Below are 23,321 nucleotides of genomic sequence, written 5' to 3'. Positions count from 1 at the left end.
TTTTTATGGATGTTTGTAAGTTTTCAAAATAAATCAAAATACAAGAAAATTACAAATCTATATTAACTTTCCCATCAGTGTAAACTTTGAACTGAACTAATTCCATATTTTTGAAATGTGTGGAATATCTTGTTCTGATAACTTGATAAGAGAGATCTGGTTAACAAAACGTCCAGTCTTCAACGCATGTTTAAATGACAACTATTTTTTTTACTAATTTCATTTCAGTGAAGTGTCCATTTCTACCAGTATCACATTTCCATGACAACCTGATGGCGTCATCACTGTCTAACACAGTCGGTAGTGTTGTAGAGTTCATCTGTACCGGCACCGACGAAATCTTGTCGGGACCGTCAGTTCTAAAGTGTACAACAACAGGGAAATGGAATGGCTCTGTCCCAACATGTGTAGATGAAAATGGTACGATCTATTAAATTCTGGAGAAATAAAACACCATTAATCTATGGAAACTTACGAAATGCTCACTGTCTTGTTAAAACATGTATAGACAATATATCTAATAAGGCCAAGCATTACTAAATACCTTCTAGAAATCCAGCTATTTAAAAAGACTCTATCAAATGATTATGTTCATGAACAAAATATTATAAATATGGCGTTTTATAAAGGGAAAATTGAAGCGAAATTCTATATTTGATTCTATATGTGTATGTTTCATGTTGTAGTAATTAACTGTTTGCAATGTTTACCTCATTTAACATACTTTTGTCATGAGCGAAAAGATAAATTGTATAATTAAAGTAGACATATGACCTAGCAAGGTCAATGGAATATCCGTAAACAATTCCGTAACGCGGACATGATAAACCAGAAGTGACAGAAGCTGCCGGAATAAGTTGACTTGTTACATATTTATGTTGTTTGGTTTTTTTTCTGACAGAAATATCAACATCTACTGTATCTAGCACGACAGGGTCTACAACGATAACACCGACAGCTAGTCCGGCGGAAATACAGGTGGAGACAGTCCTGATAGTTCTATGGGTAACTGGAGGTCTCCTCTTGGTGACGCTAGTCGTCCTGATGACGTGTATACTTACGTCACATAAGAAACGTCAAAGAAACAGGTATGATTTCTGTTAAGTGAGATTTTACTTTCATATTTTATGTCTACATACAGTATGCACGTACATAAGATACAGAGATATTTAGTGTACCCTAGATTTACAAAGTCTCTTTAAATTTTGAAATCATTTTTTCATATTGACATTCATATTTTTTCTAAGAACCCAATTCCATTTTTGGCTAATTAAGCCACAGATTGGTAGCAACATTCGACAATATTTTTGTTATTACTACCAAATTGTGTTCATACCATTTTGAGGCGTAACATTGACTGCTAGAGTCAGAGGTAAGGGCTCATAAATGTAACTTTTTATAAAAAGTGCTATTATAAAACGTTTTTATACTGTTACAAATAAAAAGGACTTAAGGACTAAAAGATTAGAATGTTTGCGTTATCAAGTGTTTCACGCATTTGCGTTTGGTGTAACGTATGGTAATTTTCTAGGAAGTTGTAGCAAGGTGCAATGTTAGTTTTAAATCGACTAATTATATTATACAATGATCTGATTTTCTGTATTTTAAAGATCAGAGAGGGCTTCCCCACGTGGACAAGGAAATCCAAGGCATGGTGGTGTAAATCCAACATTCTCAAACTATGACGAAATCTGGACGTGGATTCCTGTATTGACGGACAACGATCATTGCCGAAATCAAAATAGTGCCTCCGCAATAGAAAATAGTGCTACTCAAACAAACAGAGAATTAATGAGAAATTTAAGACTACCTTCTTACAACGAAGCAGTAAGTGTTAGTCCCCGCGAATACAGATCTTCTAACGAAAGACAAAATGTGTCTCAAAGACAAAATGTCAGTCCAGGTCAAACTGTGACACATTCTAATGTCCAAAGACAGTCACAAGGAAATGTACATGCAAACGGCAATAATAGAAGAAATACCACAAGATTAACAAACGCGAATAGAAATTCTAACAATCGTGAAAGAGGCAGTCACATACAAAACGAAAATAATCAAACAAGATGTCAAATCAGAGTTGACACAAATACAACTGTAAATTCAGCTGAACAGCACCATTATGAAACTATTCCAGCCGACATGACCGTACAGCCAAATATTCGAAGAAATCCAGAAAACGTCACTCGCGTGAGGGTCACAACTTCCAGTGGTTCTGCCTTGCAACAAGCACGTGATCTCGTTAATCAGTCTACTGCGCATGACCGACGTCCTCAACCGTCTGCACCAGAGTATAATAACGCGTCCGGTGAACCGAGAACTGGACCAGGAGAAAGTAGTTCTAGAGATTCTAATCGTCGTCTAGCTGTTCATACAAATCCGTCCGCAGAATTGTTGAGAGGAACACAGGTTTCACGTTCTCAAGTACATAGATCAGCACAGAACTGTCATCGCAGCTCTTACGGTATGTCTGACAAACTTTTTTAAGATATGAAAACTTAAACGTAATTCTAGATGCCACGGGCAACACGTCGAGCCCGCCCTTTGACCCCTAACTGTGACCTTGACCTTTGAGATAGAACCTGAGGACAAGATCTGATATGACCTTTGACCTCCAACTGTGACCTTGACCTTTGAGATAGGAAACTGGGGTTTGCGCGTGATACCCCGTCTCACTGAGGTTAACATTCATGCCAAATATAAATAAGATTGCTCCATGTATGTCAAAGTTATAGTCAGGACAAACAAATCCGGACGGACGGATGCACGGCATGCTCATACACAGAACAAACATTTGGATGACTAAATCTTCGCTTTCGCAAGCGGGTTCGACAAGTATTTAATATGTGATAACGATGTAAACAATAGATTTAGAAGATTATGGTTGTATCTATAGCTGTACATTTTCATAATGATGTGTATTGTTGATAAAATTGACAAGTACTCACAAAATAGCATTGTATCTAAAAATACCGTCTAATATAATGTGATGCTATGCCAACATTAGGGTTTGTTTTAAATATTTAAGATTTCACCCTCTGAGAATTTAATTTACAGATTTTCGACACAGTGAGGCGAGTGTGTTTGAATATTATGGTGACGGTGGGCGCCGAGGAAGAAGCAGCATTCCATCTACATATACTGTCATCCATGATCCGCCTCCCCCATACAGTGTTTTCAGGTAAATATCAGTCCTACCTTCTATTAGTTATGCGGTGCTTGATAGATTCTCATTGACTAAACATTGTTGTTTAAAACTCTACATAGTAGTATGATATAAAATGTTTCATTCCCTCCACTAGACTACTATATATGGAAGGTTATATTCATGTAAAACGTTTGCTTATTTAGCCTATCTATGATATGTTATAAAATAACTTGCGAACCCTTGACTATTTTACAAACGTCGTTGCAAAACCTGAAAATGGCAAATTCCAACTCGCGGCTCCCAGCTCATAATAAGACATTAAACTTAGAAAAGCTTTTTTTAAGATACGGACTGAAAGCATCATGCTTCTTTACCGTCTAGCGAATTGTTAAAACGTAAGAATCTTAAATCATTTTAAATTGCACTTCATTACCATACCCAATAACCACACTTAAATCCTTTCCAATATGTTTCTTGGTTTAACAGAGAGCCTTCTTGCCAGGGACGTGTCACAATTTCCGACCCGACAGCGTCAAGAACGTCTGCACCTATAGCGGTAACGTCGTTTCGCACAGGGTGAGTTGAAAAATGTTTAACATTAAGAATGGTAAAAGGATATTTTCGTATCACTCATTGTTATTGCTCTTCTACTACCCGAACAGTTTTAATTCCATCAAACACAAACATGAACGCTCAACATTATGTTAGTACAATGCATCTGAACCTTTAATCATGTCATAGCTGACCCCTAACTATTTCACATTATATTCTTTCAGATTAGAAAGTCAGTATTTCTAGACAAAACTATCTAGCTGGGATACATCAAGTGGTCTACTAAACGGTGCTACTAAGTCTAGACATATCGACACTAGCTGGCCTTTTTGGCACCACCTTGTGTGGCCGTTCCTTCGTCACCATAAATTATGTTTTCAGAATTATATGTATGTACTCGTTTGTCAAGTTTAAGATATATGTTTAGAGATAAATACATTGTCAGTGCTTGCCTTTCTGTATTGTACACCTCTTTTTGCAAAGAAATATGTTTCTCGGTGTGAAAACTACATTTCTCCGTCTTTTTGAGACAGCTGAACTAGATTGAAACAACATTCAGGCATAGTTCATCACCTGGATTGATCAATGGTCAGTTCCTCTATAGTTTATGTTGGACGACATGAAATGTTTTTGTCAATTAATTATTCACATTTTATTATTGTATTACAGTATTAGTTTTTGTGCCAAACTTTGAAATATTGAAATGTGCTTTTAGCACATTATTATACATTGTACATTTCATATTATCAGTGTAATCCTTATATGGAGATATTTGTTTCTTAATATATCATTATGTTTATATCTATATAATTGTTTTGACCATGTTTATTTGATCTGTTCCATACGTGCCAATGTTTAATATTGATGTAGATTTTTTTTATTTGTGAATGTTAAAAAATCAAAACATATTTATCACGTTTGACGTCGCGTGAAATGAATGAAATAAAGCCATTGCACCATTATTTTGACGTCGACGTCGATTTAGGTATACGATACGTTGGTCGAATTGATTTTGACTATGATAGGTATAGAATGAGTCAACAGCATTAGCTAACGTGTGGTAGAAAGAATATTAAATGTGTGTCTTTCCACACTGATTTTATTAAACTCGTAGAATAAAAGTAATAAAATGCTCAACTCGTTTAATAAAGTCTCTTTTTATGCCAAATATTAATATCATGTAAATAAGCTTTCTATGTAATATATAGAGGATATTTCTTTGTTTCAGAGTAAGATTGAAATATTTTCAACGAGTGAACACCAGATGCAACATTTTCACAAGTGAACAGTAAAAAAAATCACTTTGAAAATACCAGATATATTTCACTCTAACAATTCGATAATTCGCTGAAAACATGTTATAAAAATGGGATACGGACACCTACCATTTAGTTCCACATGCTCTAAATGTATGTTTGAGATGGTGGTTAATAAATTTACGATTTGTGTTTCACATAGGGCATATTTATATCTTAAACTTCTGCCAACCTCGTCCGAACTGAATAAAACTGTTTCTCAATGAAAAATAGAATCACATAAAGGCACCAGGTTTTCAGTATTTAAAATTCTAAATTTTCTTTTGTCATTAAAATGCAATCTATCTTTGAAAGTTTCATTCTAAATTTCAATGTCAGTGTTTACTGAGGTGGTTAACAGAAATTGAATCATTAGGGACAAGCGTGATATAGGAAACGAAACAAAATTTATATGTTAAATACATGTCGCATGGTTAAATCTTCAGTATATATACAAGCATTCCTTTGCAGATTTGTGAAGAAGTAGAATATGAATATGTTTCATATAAACATTGCAAGGTAAACATTATACTTCACATAAAACAGCCAATAGGATCCACCCCATCTCATACACAGTGTTCTCCCCTTACAGTTAAGAGACAAATAGGGGAGGTAATCTCTGTGTGGAGATGATGCGGTATAAAATTCTTTTAGCGTTATAAAGTTTTCAGGATGTTTTAATTATTTCTACATACTTAGTTTTTTTTATGTGTTTTGTTCCTTATGAGCTTTGGCATTGATTCCTACATGGAATATTTGCCCCCAGCATTGTGTTGTGCCAAATATCCTACGTCTTCCATTATTATGTTATAATCATATCTTTATTTATATGTTTTATTCATATTCTTTATGTAGTCCTCCCGTTGTATAAATAAAATGATTAAAAGTAATCGTTTTGGTTTTGTTCTACTGTTTCATATGTAGGCTGAGGAACAAATGGGACCTAAGTTGATAAGGTGTCGGCCCCGTGAAAATTCAGATTGGAACTACTGCAAGGGTCAAATTAGACACCACTATCCATGTTAAACACTGGCATCCGTGTTAGCCATCCCGCTAGTATCGCCCATTTTCATACAGGGTTGTCATTACAATCACTGACTATTACAAAATTCCTTTCCGTCCTAAGTTTTTAACTCCTTTGAATAGACATGATCACAGGTTCCATTCCAACTTCCAAGGTTTTTAGCCCATTTGAACAGACCTACCTACAGGTCTCAATCTAACGTCCAAGGTTTTTAGCTCACTCGATTAGACTTCCCCTGAATGTCTCATTCTAACGTCAAAGGTTTTTATCCCATTGGAAAAGACTTTCTTTCTCAAACCCTTCAAACGTCAAATGTTTTAGCCCACTGTTTGACTTACCTGCAGATCCCTTTCTAACTTCAAAGGTTTTTAGGCCAGTGGAATTGCCTTTTTTCTTCAGATCAAAGGTTTTAGCCCATGGGAATATATTTTCTTTTAGATCGCCTTAAATCGTCCAACATTTTTACCCGATTGAAATAATCTTTACTCCAGGTCCTCTTCTAATAATTCAAAGAAACATTGAACCTACCTAACCACATTCTTGCATCTTCCCCACAACACTAGCACATTTTTCAGTCCCTTTCTCAACGGTGATGGACCGAGGAGGCAGTTCATCACGTTTACTTTAATTAATAACCATTTTGCCTTCACATGCAAAATATATAACTCCTCAAAAGGGATTATTAAGATAAATAATTAGATTAGATTTTTTCTTTCGATAGATATTAAACAATTGCCTACTTGCATTTTTCGCTCACCTGAGCCAAAGGCTCATGGTGAGCTTTTGTGACCGCTCATTGTCCGGCGTCCGTCGTGCGTCGTCCGTCCGTCAACATTTCCTAAAAAAGTCTTCTTCTTGAAAACCACTGGGCAGAATTACACCAAACTTCACAGGAATGATCCTTGGGTACCCCCCTTTCAAAATTATTCAAAGAATTGAATTCAATGCTGAACTCTGGTTGCCATGGCAACCGAAATGAAAAACTGTTAAAATCTTCTTGTCCAAAACCACAGGGGTAGGACTTTGATATTTGGTGTGTAGCGTCATCTAGTGGTCCTCTACCAAAATCATTCAAATTATCCCCCTAGGGTCAAATATGGCCCCGCCCCGGGGGGTCACATGGTTTATATAGACTTATATAGGGAAAACTTTGAAAATCTTCTCGTACAAAACCACATGGCCTAAGGCTTTGATATTTGGTATGTAGCATCATCTAGTGGTCTTCTACTAAGATTGTTCAAATTATCCACCTAGGATCAAATATGGCCCCGCCCCGGGGGTCACATATTTTATATAGACTTTTATAGGGAAAACTTCGAAAATCTTCTTGTACAAAACCACATGGCCTAGGGCTTTGATATCTGGTATATAGCAACATCTAGTAGTTCTCAACCAAGATTGTTCAAACTATCCCCCTAGGGTTAAATACGGCCCCGCCCCGGGGGTCACAAGTTTTACATAGACTTATGTAGGAAAAAAAGTTTAAAAATCTTCTTGTCTGAAACCACAACACTAGACCTTTGATATTTGCTTTGTAGCATTGTCTTATGGTTCTCAACCAAAATTGTTCAAATTGTACCCCTTGGGTGAAAAGAGGCCCTGCCCTCGGGGTGCCAAGTTTTATATAGACTTATATAGGAAAAAGCTTTAAAAATCTTCTTGTCAGAAACCATACAACCTAGGCTTTTGATATTTGGTATGATGCATTGTCTAGTAGTCCTCTACCAAAATTGTTCAAATTATGCCCCTGGGGTTAAAAAAGGCCCCGCCCTGGGGTCACATAGTTATTATGTGAGTTATATAGGAAAAATACTTAAAAAATCATCTGATTTTATTTCCAAGACTATTAAATTATAATTACCTGATGACCCCAAGTAATATGATGTCACTTGACTGTGACCTTGACCTACTGACCTACTTTCTTGTTTTTTAAGATACAGCCTTGAAATTTTGATGACATACACAGTTTTGCACACAAATCGTAAAACTGAATTTCATTGACCATGAATGTGACCTACTGACTTTCTTAATATTTTATCATCAGTTTGACATTTGAAATATGTAGCTCATATTACTTAGGTGAGCGATCCAGGGTCATCATGACCCTCTTGTTTGTCTTTAAAATTAGATTTGTAGATCTTATATTTGATGTGTATCGTGCCCATTCCAACAGAATATGCCAGTCACTATACTTTAGTTTATGTGATAAAACGTGGCTGGTAGTTCAATCCTCTTTTCCTGATGACAGTATTCTGACGTGTAGGCCTATGAAAATAAGCTTTAACATAAAACACAGAAAACTCTTCATCAAATGCTGCTAGGACAGTATACCGTGAATAATTGCAATAAATCAAAGTTACTTCCCCTTTTCCTAGTACAAATGGTGTTTTCCGCGCAGAATTTGAATTGACTGAAAAATCACACACTGACAGGTAAGTCATATTAATTTTAATCTAATTTAAATAATTTAAATATTGTGCTACATTTGCGTTAGATGTGTCCATTGCCAGTTTAAGAAAACGCCAGCTGCAGACCTATACAGCCTGTAAATGTCATCCTTAAAAATGCCCTTGTCCTCCCACCCCACCCACCACTGCTGCTCAGTCTGCTGCAAGCGGGTTTGGGGGTATAGAGGTTTTGTATTTGTGTAAATTTTCATATCATTCTTTTACTGACTTGCATATAAACATTCTGACATACCTTTGAAATGTTTGCTTGTAGTGTTATTTTTCATATGTCATCATATGATTTTTCATGTGTCATTATCATATGAAAGTCAAAGAGCTCTATCCTCACAATACTGACTAAATCAGCGTGTCTGTAATAATAATCAGTGAATTAAAACTATTTGACAGGAATTTAAAATGCTGAATGATTTTGAAAAGAGTGTGTACATTATTACTTCAATTTTCAGTAAAAGAATCCTGGAGTTTGTTTAGATGTGGATTTGGAACTACTAATAGAAAAAAAAAAGCTACCTGTACACACTAAATCAGCACATATGCAGGGGCCTAAACAATGGGGAGAGAGAAACACATGAATTTTCTTTTAATTTTAAAATCTGAATGTTTTGAAAAGAAAAGACGTTTTCCATCTCTTATATATATTAAAACTACTTCATTTAATATCTTTGAATTGGAGCCACCATTGTTTCTAACTACTAAGTATCCTCTATACCCTAAAACACTGTAACACCCCTTTTAGCCATAATACAGCTCTGAAGTATCTGTACTTTGTATAATCAAACTTCAGAGTTATGCAGACCTTTTAGAATATGAACCGAACATTCGCTTTCATATTTGTAATAAATAAAATATTTTAGGTACTCTCGAACAAGGCTTACAGCTGCTTAATTTAATCATACGGTCTTACATGTTCACTGACAGTGGTTATATGCCATTAACTTAAAAAAGTCGGGTCTCGTGAATTATTTTTCTCGAATCCGAAGTAACTTGTGGTTTTTCTACAAAAGAGCATTTAATACTGCCAGCTGTATGTTATAAAATTTCAAATTTTTTAATTCGAAATATGGACTTATCCGTTTTATCCGCCAATTCAAAAATCTATGCCAGTCTCTTTAAATTTTCATGGATTTGATAATTAGGGGCCTAATGTTCAACCACTGTTACAGGTGGGTGTATATGCCAAATTATAGAGTTGTGTCTGAACAATAAATTGATCAAATTCATAATAAATGTTTTAAAGTATGATAGTGCGATATCAATCAATCAATCAAGTTTATTGGCAAAATTCAGCAATATAAAATTGCCTTTGGCCATTTACAAAACATAATACATTATGGCAAAGACAGGTACAAATACAAAAACATTTCATTTGCAATATATACATGTAATAATCACAGAAACAGTTTATTGTTCAAGGGTATTAATACGGATATTCATAGCTTCTTTTATATATTTGGCTATGTTAACTAGTTTAGTTTTATTATTAGTTGACATCAAAGAATAGTATTTCTGTCTACTAGGCCATGATACATTACCTAGATATTTCTTTCTAATATCATGATATTTTGTACAGCATAACATAAAGTGGTATTCAGATTCAATCATATTCTTATTACACAAAGCACATATTCTATTTTCCCTTGGTATGTTGTTATATCTACCAGTTTCTATGGCTAAGTTGTGTGAGCTAAGTCTTATACGAGTAAACCATTTTCTAAGTTCATCATTTGATAATTTAACAATATAACTTTCAAAACAAAAAGTAGTTTTAAAGTTACAATAAGTATCTAGCTTAGCACTTTCATTTACGGATGCATTCCAATCTTGCATGTATTGATCGAATAATCGTGTCTTAAACATATCAAATTTATGTATATCAACATTAAAATTAACACGTACATTATGATATCCTAAGTGGTCAATTATAGAGTGTATTCGCGTTGTCCAACAATTTGAATTAACGTTATTACACAAGTCAATATAGGCTGTATGGGTAGGTGAGTTTACATTTTTCATGATTTTAAACCAGAATTTCAGTGCTCTGGACTTACATATTATTGACAAAGGAAACCTTCCGAGTTCCCCATATACAGCACTGTTTGGGGTTTGTTTCTTAACACCCAATGTAAATTTACAAAAGCGCATGTGGAGTTTATCAACATCCTTCAAATTATACACACCCCAAACCTCGGACCCGTATGTCAATATTGGAACTACCATAGTGTCGAATAATCGAAGTTTGGTCTTAACATCTAAATTCACTTTATCAAACAATGATAATAAATTACTATAGGCTCTTAAAGCTTGATCGTGTAGCGCCTTGACAGCTTCGTTCATAGATCCAGTGCGAGTGAATTTCACACCCAGGTATGTAAAATGCTATCAATGCTATATCAATATTGCACCTTCGCTTTTCCCAACGTGCTACCTTTTCGACTTCAGGGTGCAATTACACAGTACAATAGTTCGATGTTAATATCGCATTTCTGAATCGTTATATCGTAATTTCATCCTTAAATCACGAGATGACCTCGCATGAAAAGTAACTTGAGTCTGGATTATATTTTGTCAAAGTTATGCTCAATTCTCACTTACAAATTTTGGTTAAAGTTTTGCATTTTAGTAGGTGTCTCAAACACTGCAGGGCGAATGCTTCTAAACTTCACTTGTATTTCTGGTAACATACGAAGACCCCGCACATCAAGTTACATAACTCTAGTTTTATTTTGTCAAAAGTAAGTCCTTTTCTAACTTGGAACGCATGTAAGAAGGGCAGGTTTCTCAGAAACTGCAAGACAGAATGCTTTTAGTGTCTTCGGCATTATGAGATGATCTTACAGGACAAGTTTCGTAACCCTAGCTTATATTTAGACCTATTTGATTTATTGTAAATCAGTAAATAACTGTTATAAATACGTATCAACTTGCGTACCCTGTCTTGGTAGAATATTTTCTCTAAGATCATCTATATGAACATAATCCATGAACTCGTCTGACAAGTATTTTTTCTATTTCTTCTATTTGATAAAGTTTATCTGATCAACCACAGATTGTTTATTTTCAAAACCATTTTAAAATCGACCTCCAAATGTTCCCCGTCTTAGACTGGCGATATATTTGTGTCATTTATCTACCAAGTTCAGGTTTAGTGGTTGATCTGTTTTTATTTGCTAAATGTTGGTGTATATTACTTATTATTAAGTAGGTTTTGAAAATGTGTCATTATTTGGTAAGCTAATAAGTATAAAATAGGGAGAATATGATTATTCATCAAAAACAAGAAAATAAATTTCGGTAACTGTGACTCACATTTGAGCCACTGGCCCCAAAACAGTAAGAATCTTCCTGTAATGGTAATTAATCAGTGTGTAAAATTCTAAGCTGTAGCTATTATACTTTCTGAGGTAGAATCCAGAAACCGGTTTCAGTCTCGAGGTCACGGTAGCTATTGAACTAAAAAAAACACAATAGGGATCGTCCTCAAATGGTACTAAGTCGTACTATAAAGACTGAAAACTTTAGCTGTTATATTTTCTGAAACGGAAAATGTTGACGGACGGACGGACATCGCCATCACATTAAACGACCCGGTTTTCTTTTCTGCTGGCATGGCAATAAAATGTAAACTTCCAAAATAGGAATATTATGTTGTCGGAACTTTTGAATATATTTAGTAATGATCTCTGTTTTTTTGTGCAATTTCAATCATAGATACATTTACATGTACTCCTACGATCATACTATATTTCTTCACTGTCTTTATCCACATCTTTATCAGTATAAAACCCAAATTCATACTGAATGTCGGGCAAGTACGTGATCTTGGCTTTTTAAATTACCTTTATTGAAACCAAAAATATAATTTTAAGTTTATACACTGTCAGACCGTTTCACATATTTTTAAATCTACATATAGCACTTACTACAATGGGCAGCTTGGACGTTAGACCCGTCTGATGTTTGAACAAAACAACAACAACAGCTACACGGTATTTTCGTCACTTATTAGCTATAGTGTCGGCGTTGGTTAAAGCGGAATTTTGCACACTTTTCTAGTAAAAAAAAATTTCTAGTGAAATAGACGTTTTGACAAAAAGGGTGGAGGAAATGATAGTTTTAACCCAATATACCAAACTGTTCCTATTACCAGTACGAAATAATAACTTTCCAAATATGACTTTTTTTATTTTGACGGCAGTCTTTTTAAGAAAAGTCAAACTGCACGAAGGAGTTGCTTCCCTTCCACTTTAGAAATATCTACATATTGGTAAGGGAGATCACTGAATTGGAATTTGAAGAAAAGAACTAATATTTTATTAGTCCGATTTCTTTATTTCTAAAGCATCAACTTCAAATTCTTATACAGCATTATCGTTAATTTAACACAAATATGCACAGCAACCGAAGATTGCTTTTATAAAACAGTCACTAAAACACACTATGTGCAGTAAAAATTTGTTTAGGTCCATTTTTTCGCCAATCCTGTAGAAGGTATAGCTTTGAACGTCATCATTAGATGAAGCAGTCAAAGGACAATTACATGCGCTTGTATTTCGTCAGAATTATGGCCATTTTCTTTGAAAACAAGAATTTCTTGGTAAATTGTTTAGGTATGCTTTCTTGAAAACTAAGCAATAGGTTTGAAACTTTGCACACTTGTTAATTGTTAATAAATGAATGTGTTGGCCAAGACTCATAACCCTCGCTTTCATTGCATAAGAATTATGGCCTTTTTTGTAGTTACAAAGTTGCAATTTCTTTGATAAAATTTTTATTTAGGTCCACTTTTCATGAATACTATAAAAACGTCAGCTTTGAAACTTTGTATATTTGTTTATTTTCACCAGATTGCTTAATTTAGTATGTAGCGTACGTCGAAAACCATAAATCTTATCTGAATATGGCCCTTTCTAACTTAGAAAATTGGTATTTCTCGGTTATTTTTTTTTTCAGGAACACTTGTGTTGAATACTGTAGCTTTGAAACTATACATATGTATTTTTTTGCAAGGAAGGCCAAGAACCATAACTCTTTTCATGCATATATGGGCCTCCGCGGCTTAGTGGTTAAGGTGGCTGAATCAATTGTCCCTAACTGATGTGGGCTCGAGCCTCACTTAGGACGTAGAATTCTTCTTGTGTTGAAGCCATCCAGGGTCGGTGGTTCTACCCAGGATCCCGCCCGTGATGAAATAAAGCCCGGAGGGACACCTGGTGTCTTCCCCTACCACGAATATCTGGAAAGTCACCATATGACCTATAGTATTGTCGGTTTGACGCGAAACTCAACATAAAAACACAAAACGTTTCTTGTTTGTTGCCTTACGTCAAGCACTTACAGAGGAGCGGTGGCACCTAAAAACGGAGCTCTTGTTTTAACCATAGTTCTGTGAAATTGTTTCTCAGTATTTCTTAATCCACCTCTCTCACCCCAATGCATTCGCCCTTCCGCTATCCCGGAAAATGCAGTTTTTTACCGTTTTCTTTCAAACTTTCAGTTTAGTTTCTTAGTATGATTATGCTGGCCCTCACCGCTGAGTATAAAAGAAATAAACTTTACAATGCATTTTACTTTACTTACTTGTGTTCATGATACACTTCTTTTGTTCAGCCGCCATACCTGACCACGCCGGTGTTTAGCTCGAGGATTGAGGAATAGTATTTTAATCATTGGGGCGTCGGCGGCGAAGTCAGATAAAGTTGTTTTTGCACTAGTAATTCTTGATAGGATTTAGTGTAGATTATGGGCATTTAACTCAGAAAATTCTGTCACTCCTGCCCAGTGAAAAAAAAATCATATGCAATTGTTTTATATACACATATGAAAGTACCATACATGCATTTTCTTTTTCAGTTTAAAGTTTCGTCTTTCCTAAAGGCACTCCAGAATGAGGCAGTGTAGTTCAGGACATTCCCTGAAACTTCGATTGAACAAGAGACTGAAACAGCTGAAATCAAAATGTAGCCGAGTACAGCTAGATTTGATACGGCTTGAGCGTTCAAATCAATCTAGTCGTGTGGATAATGGGAAGGATCTTGCTGTTCGTTTTCAGAACGATTCAGAAGAAGAGAACGAATGTTTTGGACAGGTTGATCAGACAAATTTTATTAAGCAGAAAAGTAATACAAACGTGTCAAATGAATGTTTAGATTTTGTTGATATAGGAGGTTTTGGAAAAAATAGTCGACTTAGTAGACGAGATGCTCGAGACAATACAGTATTGCAATATGGAAGACCAGCTGGTGCATCTGAAGACGATACAATATCACAGTCTGGAACACAACACTCTATGTCCGAAGATGAACAGACTACATCTGATATACAAGACAATGTTTATGGAGAAGAACAAATTAGAAATAACAGTAAGAAGTCGGTTGGCACAACAGATTGTTTTACTACTTCAATGTCACAGAAGAAAGCGAAAAGGAGATATAAGTGTGAAATCTGCAAAAGAACATGTTCATCATTTGGAAACTTGAAAAGACATATGTACATTCACACTGAGGATAAACCGTTTTCGTGTGCTATATGTCGGAAAGGTTTTATACGTAGAGAGCGTTTGAAAGAGCATATGAATTCATTTCATGAAAGCCAAAAGCCTTATTCTTGTGACATTTGTAACAAAGCCTTTTCTTTGAAGCAAAATTTGAAAGCACATATGAATTATCACTTACCAATGCCGCGATATACCTGTTGTTTATGTAATAAAGACTTCAAATATAGAGGCGACTTAGGTAAACACATGAAAAGAGTACATAATGAACCTGTTGAGGTCGATAAAAACTTTCAAATATTGGATCAGGATGACAGGATAACACAGAAACCATCAAAACACGGATCAGCTGCAGAATATGACCAGATTAAAGTTGGAACGACATTTAGTGCAGATAAAAAAACAGAAATCGAACACAGGTGTGATATATGCAGGAAAACGTGTTCATCATATGGAAACTTGAAAAGACATATGTACATTCACACCGATGATAAACCGTTTTCGTGTGCTATATGTCTGAAAGGTTTTATACGTAGAGATCACCTGAAAGATCATGTAAATTCAGTTCACAAAGACCAAAAGCTCTATTCTTGTGACATTTGTAACAAAGCCTTTTCTTTAAAGCAGAATTTGAAAGCACATATGAATTATCACTTACCAATGCCGCGATATACCTGTTGTTTATGTAATAAAGACTTCAAATATAGAGGCGACTTAGGTAAACACATGAAAAGAGTACATAATGAACCTGTTGAGGTCGGTAAAAACTTTCAAATATTGGGTCAGAATGACAGGATAATACAGAAATTATCAAAACATGGATCAGATGCAGAAAATAGCAAACTACAACCAGATAACCACATCTCTGAAGATGATACCGAGATAGATGTCAGTGAACAAAACAATTTAAGTTATCAAAACGCTTACCGAACAAAGGGAAATGTTGATAAATATCGAGATGAGATGAAAGTGGTAGACACAAGTACAAACATTAGTAGCAATGACATTCAAGGAGTGTATAGACATAAAGATACCGATATTGAAAATAATAATGCTAATAGATGTGATATATGTCAACGAACATTTTCTTCTCATTGTCATCTAAGGAGACATATGGTTTTGCACAGCAGTAAGCTGCCCTATACATGTACAATGTGTAGTAAGGGCTTTGCAAGAAAAGATGCACTGAGGTTACATACGTCAAGTGTTCATTTTGGAAAGAAAGCGTACGAATGTGACACCTGCAAAAAGAGATTTGTAACGAGTTGCAACTTAGAAGAGCATAGACTTCGACATTCATCAGTCAGGAACTTTCCATGTAGTACTTGTGGGAAAAGGTCCAAAACAAAGTCTGATCTTGCAAAGCATATCAAGAGAAAACATCCAGAGAAAACAACAGTGTGTAGTCAATCAATATATGGAAAGAATAATATTGAGAGAGTGAGTGCATCTCCGGTACAAAAACCGGATACAGACCGTAGCCGTATTCGTGTACATAGCACCTGTATTGAAGAGGTGAAATCACCAGAAGATATTGAACTAGTGGACAACCCTAGAGGTCACAGTTCTACAGTTATTTTACATTCAGATACCTGCCAACTAAATGGAAGTGATAAAACAGTGCAGTTGGTAGATGTTTTGGAACATGAGTTAAGCAAGAATGATACTAGTAATGACGATTTAAGTGAGTCTGAAGGCGGGCATGGTACCATACCACTTCCGGTTTCAGACAGGCAGGAACTTGATTGCGCTGACATAATAAATCATGTTACGAATGAAGATCAGAACGTGTCTATCAGAAACGATGAGGAAGAAGAAAAAAATTCAGAAATGGAGGGCGAGGACATGCATACATGTAAGATATGTGATAAGGTTTTCACGTTGCATGGCAATTTGAAGCGGCATTTACTCACTCATTCTCGGATCAAACCTTTTGTTTGTTCTGTTTGTGGTGAGGGATTCACGAGGAAGGACGGTCTCAGGGTGCACATCTACTCCGTACATACTGGATATAGACCTTACAGCTGCAGCGTTTGCCAGAAAACATTTACGACTAAACAACATCTAAAAACACACGTGTTATGCCACTCAGTGGAAAGAACATTTCTTTGTGTACATTGTAACAAAGGTTTTAAAACACAAAGTAACTTGTGTAAGCATGTCAAACGAGTCCATTCTGTCGATAAGCAGATGACTGGCGTTATGGATCAGGAGAGAAAGTATGTTTGTTTGAAGTGTAACAAAAGGTATACAAGCAGAAGTGACTTGAAGAAACACACGAAGAGATGTCTTTCAAATAATGATAGGTATGTATGTATTGTCTGCAAGAAAGATTATATAGAACTGAAATCCTTTGAGCAACACGAAGAAAGGCATAGAATGGATATTAATAATGTATACGAGTGTGTTGACTGCTTGGCAGAATTTATAGGCTACGATGAAATGAAAGACCATGCAGTAAGCTGCAATCAGAAAAGCAGTAACTCGTCTAACTGACAGTTTTGATATGAACAGTGGTATGTAAACATTTTGGTGGCATTGACAATTAAAATTTTAGTTATGTAAAAACTAGTTTGATCATGGAGATTTTTCATTGGATAGTATTATATGAATATAAAAGTTTATGCAGGTATAAAAATCTTGATTATTGTGAACATCTTTATATTTTGTTATCATAAAAAGGTTGTAGAGACATTTAAAACTAACATTGTAACCTGTAACATTGCTGATTATGATAAACATTTGGTTGATAGGGTTTAAAGGTTGTACTTGCATAAAAATATTGATTACACAGCAACGTCTGTTTATGATAAATATTATCATCCCCAAAATATTATGAAATGATACATTTAGATTTAGAATCATTTCCCTAACCCCTCACCAATATGTATCTAAACCACTTGTGTTGTAGAAATCTTTATGTGAGGAAGCTTTCCAAATTTAGTCATCACCCTTCAGTCAGCGTCGGTGTCTGCCACAAGCAGATTTCTCTAAAGCTGCCGTACCAAATGTTTTCAGTTTTCAAACATGTCTTAGTCACCTTTTAGCATAGAAATTTTGTGAAAGTTTAACAAGTAGGCATGTTTCTCAGAAATTTCTTGACTTAAAAGTTTTCAAATTCTACATACATTTTTAGCATCAACATAAGATGACCACTCTTGGCAGGTTTAATAATTGACAAAATCATTTCCCTTTTCTCTTATTATCATGTAGTGTTTTCGTTTTATCTAGATATCAAGATTACATAATCAAGAGTTTGATTATAAGGAAAAGTTTTGTGTAAATAGTTTAATAGAAAGGTTGCACCATTATTAAAAATCTTGATTTCTCAGTAATATGCCTGATCTTGGTGAAAATATCTATATGGAAAGTTTTATTAAAATGGTGAAAGTAAAATTGACTGTGTCAGATTATGATGAACATTTTTGCATGGATATTGTTATCATTATATCTAAATATGAAGGCAGTAACATTAAAAATCTTGATTACGCAGTAACTTGCCTATTTATGATGGACATTTTGTATTTGAAAGTATCATCAAAAGACAAATATCCGATTAATACATACATAATATATTAATGTATTTTCAGAGTTGAAATCACATTCAACACATTAATTACACAGTAACTATTCTGGTTATTGTGACGGCTTTATACAGACTATATTATCTAATAATAGATCTCGCAGTGACATGCAAAAGATATAAAACTTTTATTTTATGATAATAATTTCATTGTTTTACAAAGTTTTATTTTATAATTATAGTTTTTTTTTGCAAGTGAATGCATCAAAGAAGAAAGAAGTGTAAAACAATGCCACATATTTTAATTATGTAGTTGTTTATTGTAACACTAATGATCACACCTAAATGTCATGACTTTAATTACAACTTGTTTTGTTTGTACATAAACATCATTGTCTTTATTGTTTTATTTCAAAATAGGACTTTGTACTATCTTTCTCTGACAAATAAATAATGATAACTCTTGTTTTACCCACATACCATTTACACGCAAGTTATGTCCCTTGATGTAAATTTTGGGTTTTAGTTTGCTATTATTTACACACACATTTAGCGTTTTGAATATCACGTAGAACAGTTTGAATTTTTTTCAGTTGATTATAACTGAAAAATTTATTCATTGTTTCAAACCAGAATTCTACCTGCAGATTTGGTTTTTAGCTCACCTGTCACATAGTGACAAAGTGAGCTTTCATGATCACCCTTCGTCCGTAGTCAGTCAGTGCGTCCGTGCATCAACAGTTTCTTGTCTGCACGATGTTGGTCTCATTTATGATTTTATTTTAACCAAACTTGCACACAACTTGTATCACCATAAGATCTCGGTTCCTTTCTTGAATTGGCCAGATCCCATTATGGGTTCCAGAGTTATGACCCCTGAAATGGCCAAAATTATCAATTTTGACCTTGTCTGCACAATAGCAGCTTTATTTATGATTTGATTTTTACCAAACTGGCACACAACTTGTATCACCATAAGATCTTGGTTCCTTTCTTTAACTGGCCAGATTCCGTTATGAGTTCCAGAGTTATGGCCCCTGAAAGGGCAAAAATGAGCTATTTTGACCTTGTCTGCACAATAGCAGCTTCATTTAGGGACTTATTTGAAATTTCATTATTGTCATTAGTTGATCTGAGCCAATCAGGGTAGATAACTTTGGACTGATTTTTTGTCAAATTACCTCCCTTTATTTATCCCCCCGCCAAAGGCGAAGGGGATATTAGAAATGCTGTCCGTCCGTGCGTGCGTCCGTCCGTGCGTCCGCAACGATCTTTGTCCGGAGCAAAAAAAAAACTCCAAAAGTACTGGAGGGATTTTCTTCAAACTTCATACACTGATAGAACACATTAAGAGAAAGTGCAGTGTGCAAGAACAATAACTCTACCTTGCCTATTTTTGAGTTATTCCCCTTTATCATATTTTCTTAAAAAATTTTGTCCGGAGCATAACTCCAAAAGTACTGGAGGGATTTTCTTCAAACTTCATACACTGATAGAACACATTGGGAGGAAGTGCAGTGTGCAAGAACAATAACTCTACCTTGCCTATTTTTCGAGTTATTCTCCTTTATCATATTTTCTTAAAAAAATTTGTCCGGAGCATAACTCCAAAAGTACTGGAGGGATTTTCTTCAAACTTCATACACTGATAGAACGCATTGGGAGGAAGTGCAGTGTGCAAGAACAATAACTCTACCTTGCCTATTTTTTTGAGTTATTCCCCTTTATCATATTTTCTTAAAAAAATTTGTCCGGAGCATATCTTCTTCATGCTTGGAGGGATTTTGATATATCTTGGCACAAATGTTTACCACCACGAGGCAAAGTGTCATGCGCATGAACCAGGTCCCTAGGTCTAAGGTCAAGGTCATACTTAGAGGTCAAAGGATACAAGAATGAAAACCTTGTCCGGAGCATTTCTTCTTCATGCATAGAGGGATTTTGATATAACTTGGCACAAATGTTCACCACCACGAGACGGAGTGTCATGCGCAAGATCCAGGTCACTAGGTCTAAGGTCAAGGTCACACTTAGAGGCCAAAGGTCAGATACAAGAATGACTTTGTCCGAAGCATTTCTTCTTCATGCATGGAGGGATTTTGATGTAACTTGGCACAATTATACAACATCATGAGACGAAGTGTCATGCGCAGTTCCCTTCTTTAGAATTACTTCCCTTTGTTGTTACTTTAAATAGCTTTTATTGTAACTTTTTCATTACTAGTCATAGGGAAAAATCGAGACCACTTTTCTGTAGTACAACTTGCATGCTATATCCAATTTTGAGGTGTATTTTGACCAATCTCTACCTAATAAAGATTTTTGTATGGACTTACATTTTTTTTAAGATTAACTTCCCTTAGTTGTTACTATAAATAACTTATATTGTAACATTTTTATAATTGACCGTAGGGAAAAAAGAAGACCACTTTTCTGTGGTACAACATAGATGTTACTCTCCAATTTTATGTGTATTTTATTATATATCAGGTATCTCTTCCTGGTCAGGAGTTTTTTGTGGACTTAAAAAAACAGAAGACTTACAATGATTACTAAACAACCACAAAATTAACATTCCATTTGCAAATACAGCTGCTAGAAAGCCTATTAGCTTTCCATTCCTTCTTTTTACAGTAGCCATATAGAAAAACATCATAGCTATACTCTTCATGAAAATTAATAAAATTTAGCAGTAAACCACATCACTACTGACTTATTCTTTCTTCCACATCTTTAAAACCCCTGATGCGGACCACAACTAAACAGTTCTTCAAAGCTTTCCCCAAAATTAATACTTTCAGACACTAACTTGCCAGGAACTTTAGCCTTCAATTATAATATGCCCGGCGGGGGGATTAGTCATGTGTAACATGACTCTTGTTTCAAATTAAAATGGGTATTTCTCCGTAACTAATGAAGATACTGATCTGAAATTTCATTTATGTCAACAGATTTATTTGGCAGATCCTTCTTTTGTTCACTTACAATATTTTTTTTTAATTACTTCCCTTTTACGTTACTATAAATAGCTTATCTTTAGTAGCTTTTTTATTATTGGCCGTAGGGAAAAACCGAGACCACTTTTCTGTGGTACAACATGGATGGTACCTCCAATTTTTAGGTGTATTTTGACATATCTGTACCTTGTAAGATTTTTTTTTCTTTTTGGTTAAATATCTTCCCTTTGTTGTTCCTGTCCTTTAGGACTTAGATATTTTCACAATCTTCTGTGGACAAAGTGAAATAGTTCTCTGGAAGTTACAAGTGTTATGTATATTTTGATCATTCAAATGGCATATTTTGTATCGTCTTCTTGGCCGACTTTTGTATTAGCTTTAAATTTCTACAAAGTTAACAATATATACAAGCGTTTTAGAAGGAGTTAGTACCGTAAAACTCTTTGAACGCGCTTTTTTATTTTTCGTACTAGCTCCTAGTAGCTGCTGACATTTACTTTCACAACAAAAAAACACTAACCAGTTTTATTTTTAGCTCCTCTGATTTTTTGAAAAAAAAAAGATGAGTTATTGTCATCACTTGATCGGCGTCGGCGTTGCCTGATTAAGTTTTATGTTTAGGTCAGCTTTTCTCCTAAACTATCAAAGCTATTGCTTTGAAACTTGCAACACTTGTTCACCATCATAAGCTGACCATGTACAGCAAAAAACATAACTCCATCCTGCTTTTTGCAAGATTTATGGCCCCTTCTGTACTTAGAAAATATCAGTTTTCTTGGTTAAGTTTTATGTTTAGGTCAGCTTTTCTCCTAAGCTATCAAAGCTATTGCTTTAACACTTGCAACACTTGTTGACCATCATAAGCTGACCATGTACAGCAAAAAACATAACTCCATCCTGCTTTTTGCAAGATTTATGGCCCCTTTTGGACTTAGAAAATATCAGATTTCTTGGTTAAGTTTTATGTTTAGGTCAACTTTTTCTCTTAAACTATCAAAACTATTGCTTTGAAACTTGCAACACTTGTTCACCATCATAAGCTGACCCTGTACAGCAAGAAACTTATCTCCATCCTGCTTTTTGCAATAACTATTGCCCCTTTGGACTTAGAAAATCAGTTTTCTTGGTTGAGTATTATGTTTAAGTCAGCTTTTCTCTTTATCTATCAAAGCTATTGCTTTGAAACTTGCAACACTTGTTCACCATCATAAGCTGACCCTGTACAGCAAGAAACATAACTCCATCCTGCTTTTTGCAATAATTATTGCCCCTTTGGACTTAGAAAATCAGTTTTCTTGGTTGAGTATTATGTTTAGTCAGCTTTTCTCATAAACTATCAAAGCTATTGCTTTGAAACTTGCAACACTTCTTCACCATCATAAGCTGACCCTTTACAGCAAGAAACATAACTCCATCCTGCTTTTTGCAATAATTATTGCCCCTTTGGACCTAGAAAATCAGTTTTCTTGGTTGAGTATTATGTTTAAGTCAGCTTTTCTCATAAACTATCAAAGCTATTGCTTTAAAACTTGCAACAGTTTTTACCATCATAAGCGGACGCTGTACATCAAGAAACGTATCTCTGTCCTGCTTTTTGCAAGAATTATGGCCCCTTTTGGACTAAGAAAATATCAGATTTATTGGTTAAGTTTTATGTTTAGGTAAACTTTTCTCCTAAACTATCAAAGCTATTGCTTTGAAACTTGCAACTGTTGTTCACCATCATAAGCTGACTCTGTACATTAAGAAACATAACTCCATCCTGCTTTTTTGCAAGAATTATGGCCCTTTTTGGACTTAGAAAATCATGGGTAGGACAACTTTTCTATTATACAAAAAAAAATCAGGTGAGCGTCAGCACCCACAA

At 35.0% G+C, this 23,321-nt stretch overlaps 2 protein-coding genes across 2 annotated transcripts; both read left to right on the top strand.

Annotated features, from left to right (window-relative positions):
- The first annotated feature begins 226 nt into the window (after positions 1 to 226).
- On the top strand, positions 227 to 4,959 carry LOC123542356 (GATA zinc finger domain-containing protein 14-like). The gene is made up of 6 exons (XM_053531523.1): positions 227 to 420; positions 902 to 1,088; positions 1,611 to 2,461; positions 3,055 to 3,178; positions 3,632 to 3,721; positions 3,922 to 4,959. The coding sequence occupies exons 1-6, from the start codon at positions 273 to 275 to the stop codon at positions 3,941 to 3,943; spliced, it is 1,422 nt and encodes a 473-aa protein (XP_053387498.1). The 5' UTR covers positions 227 to 272; the 3' UTR covers positions 3,944 to 4,959.
- Positions 4,960 to 8,391: 3,432 nt separating this feature from the next.
- On the top strand, positions 8,392 to 20,037 carry LOC123542472 (zinc finger protein 271-like). Its single transcript, XM_045328365.2, has 2 exons — positions 8,392 to 8,448; positions 14,335 to 20,037. The coding sequence occupies exon 2, from the start codon at positions 14,369 to 14,371 to the stop codon at positions 17,468 to 17,470; it is 3,102 nt and encodes a 1,033-aa protein (XP_045184300.2). The 5' UTR covers positions 8,392 to 8,448; positions 14,335 to 14,368; the 3' UTR covers positions 17,471 to 20,037.
- Positions 20,038 to 23,321: the final 3,284 nt, after the last annotated feature.

Source organism: Mercenaria mercenaria, chromosome 19 (genome assembly GCF_021730395.1).
Source record: "Mercenaria mercenaria strain notata chromosome 19, MADL_Memer_1, whole genome shotgun sequence".
NCBI lineage: Eukaryota > Metazoa > Mollusca > Bivalvia > Venerida > Veneridae > Mercenaria > Mercenaria mercenaria.
This window is presented reverse-complemented; position numbering and strand designations above follow the sequence as displayed.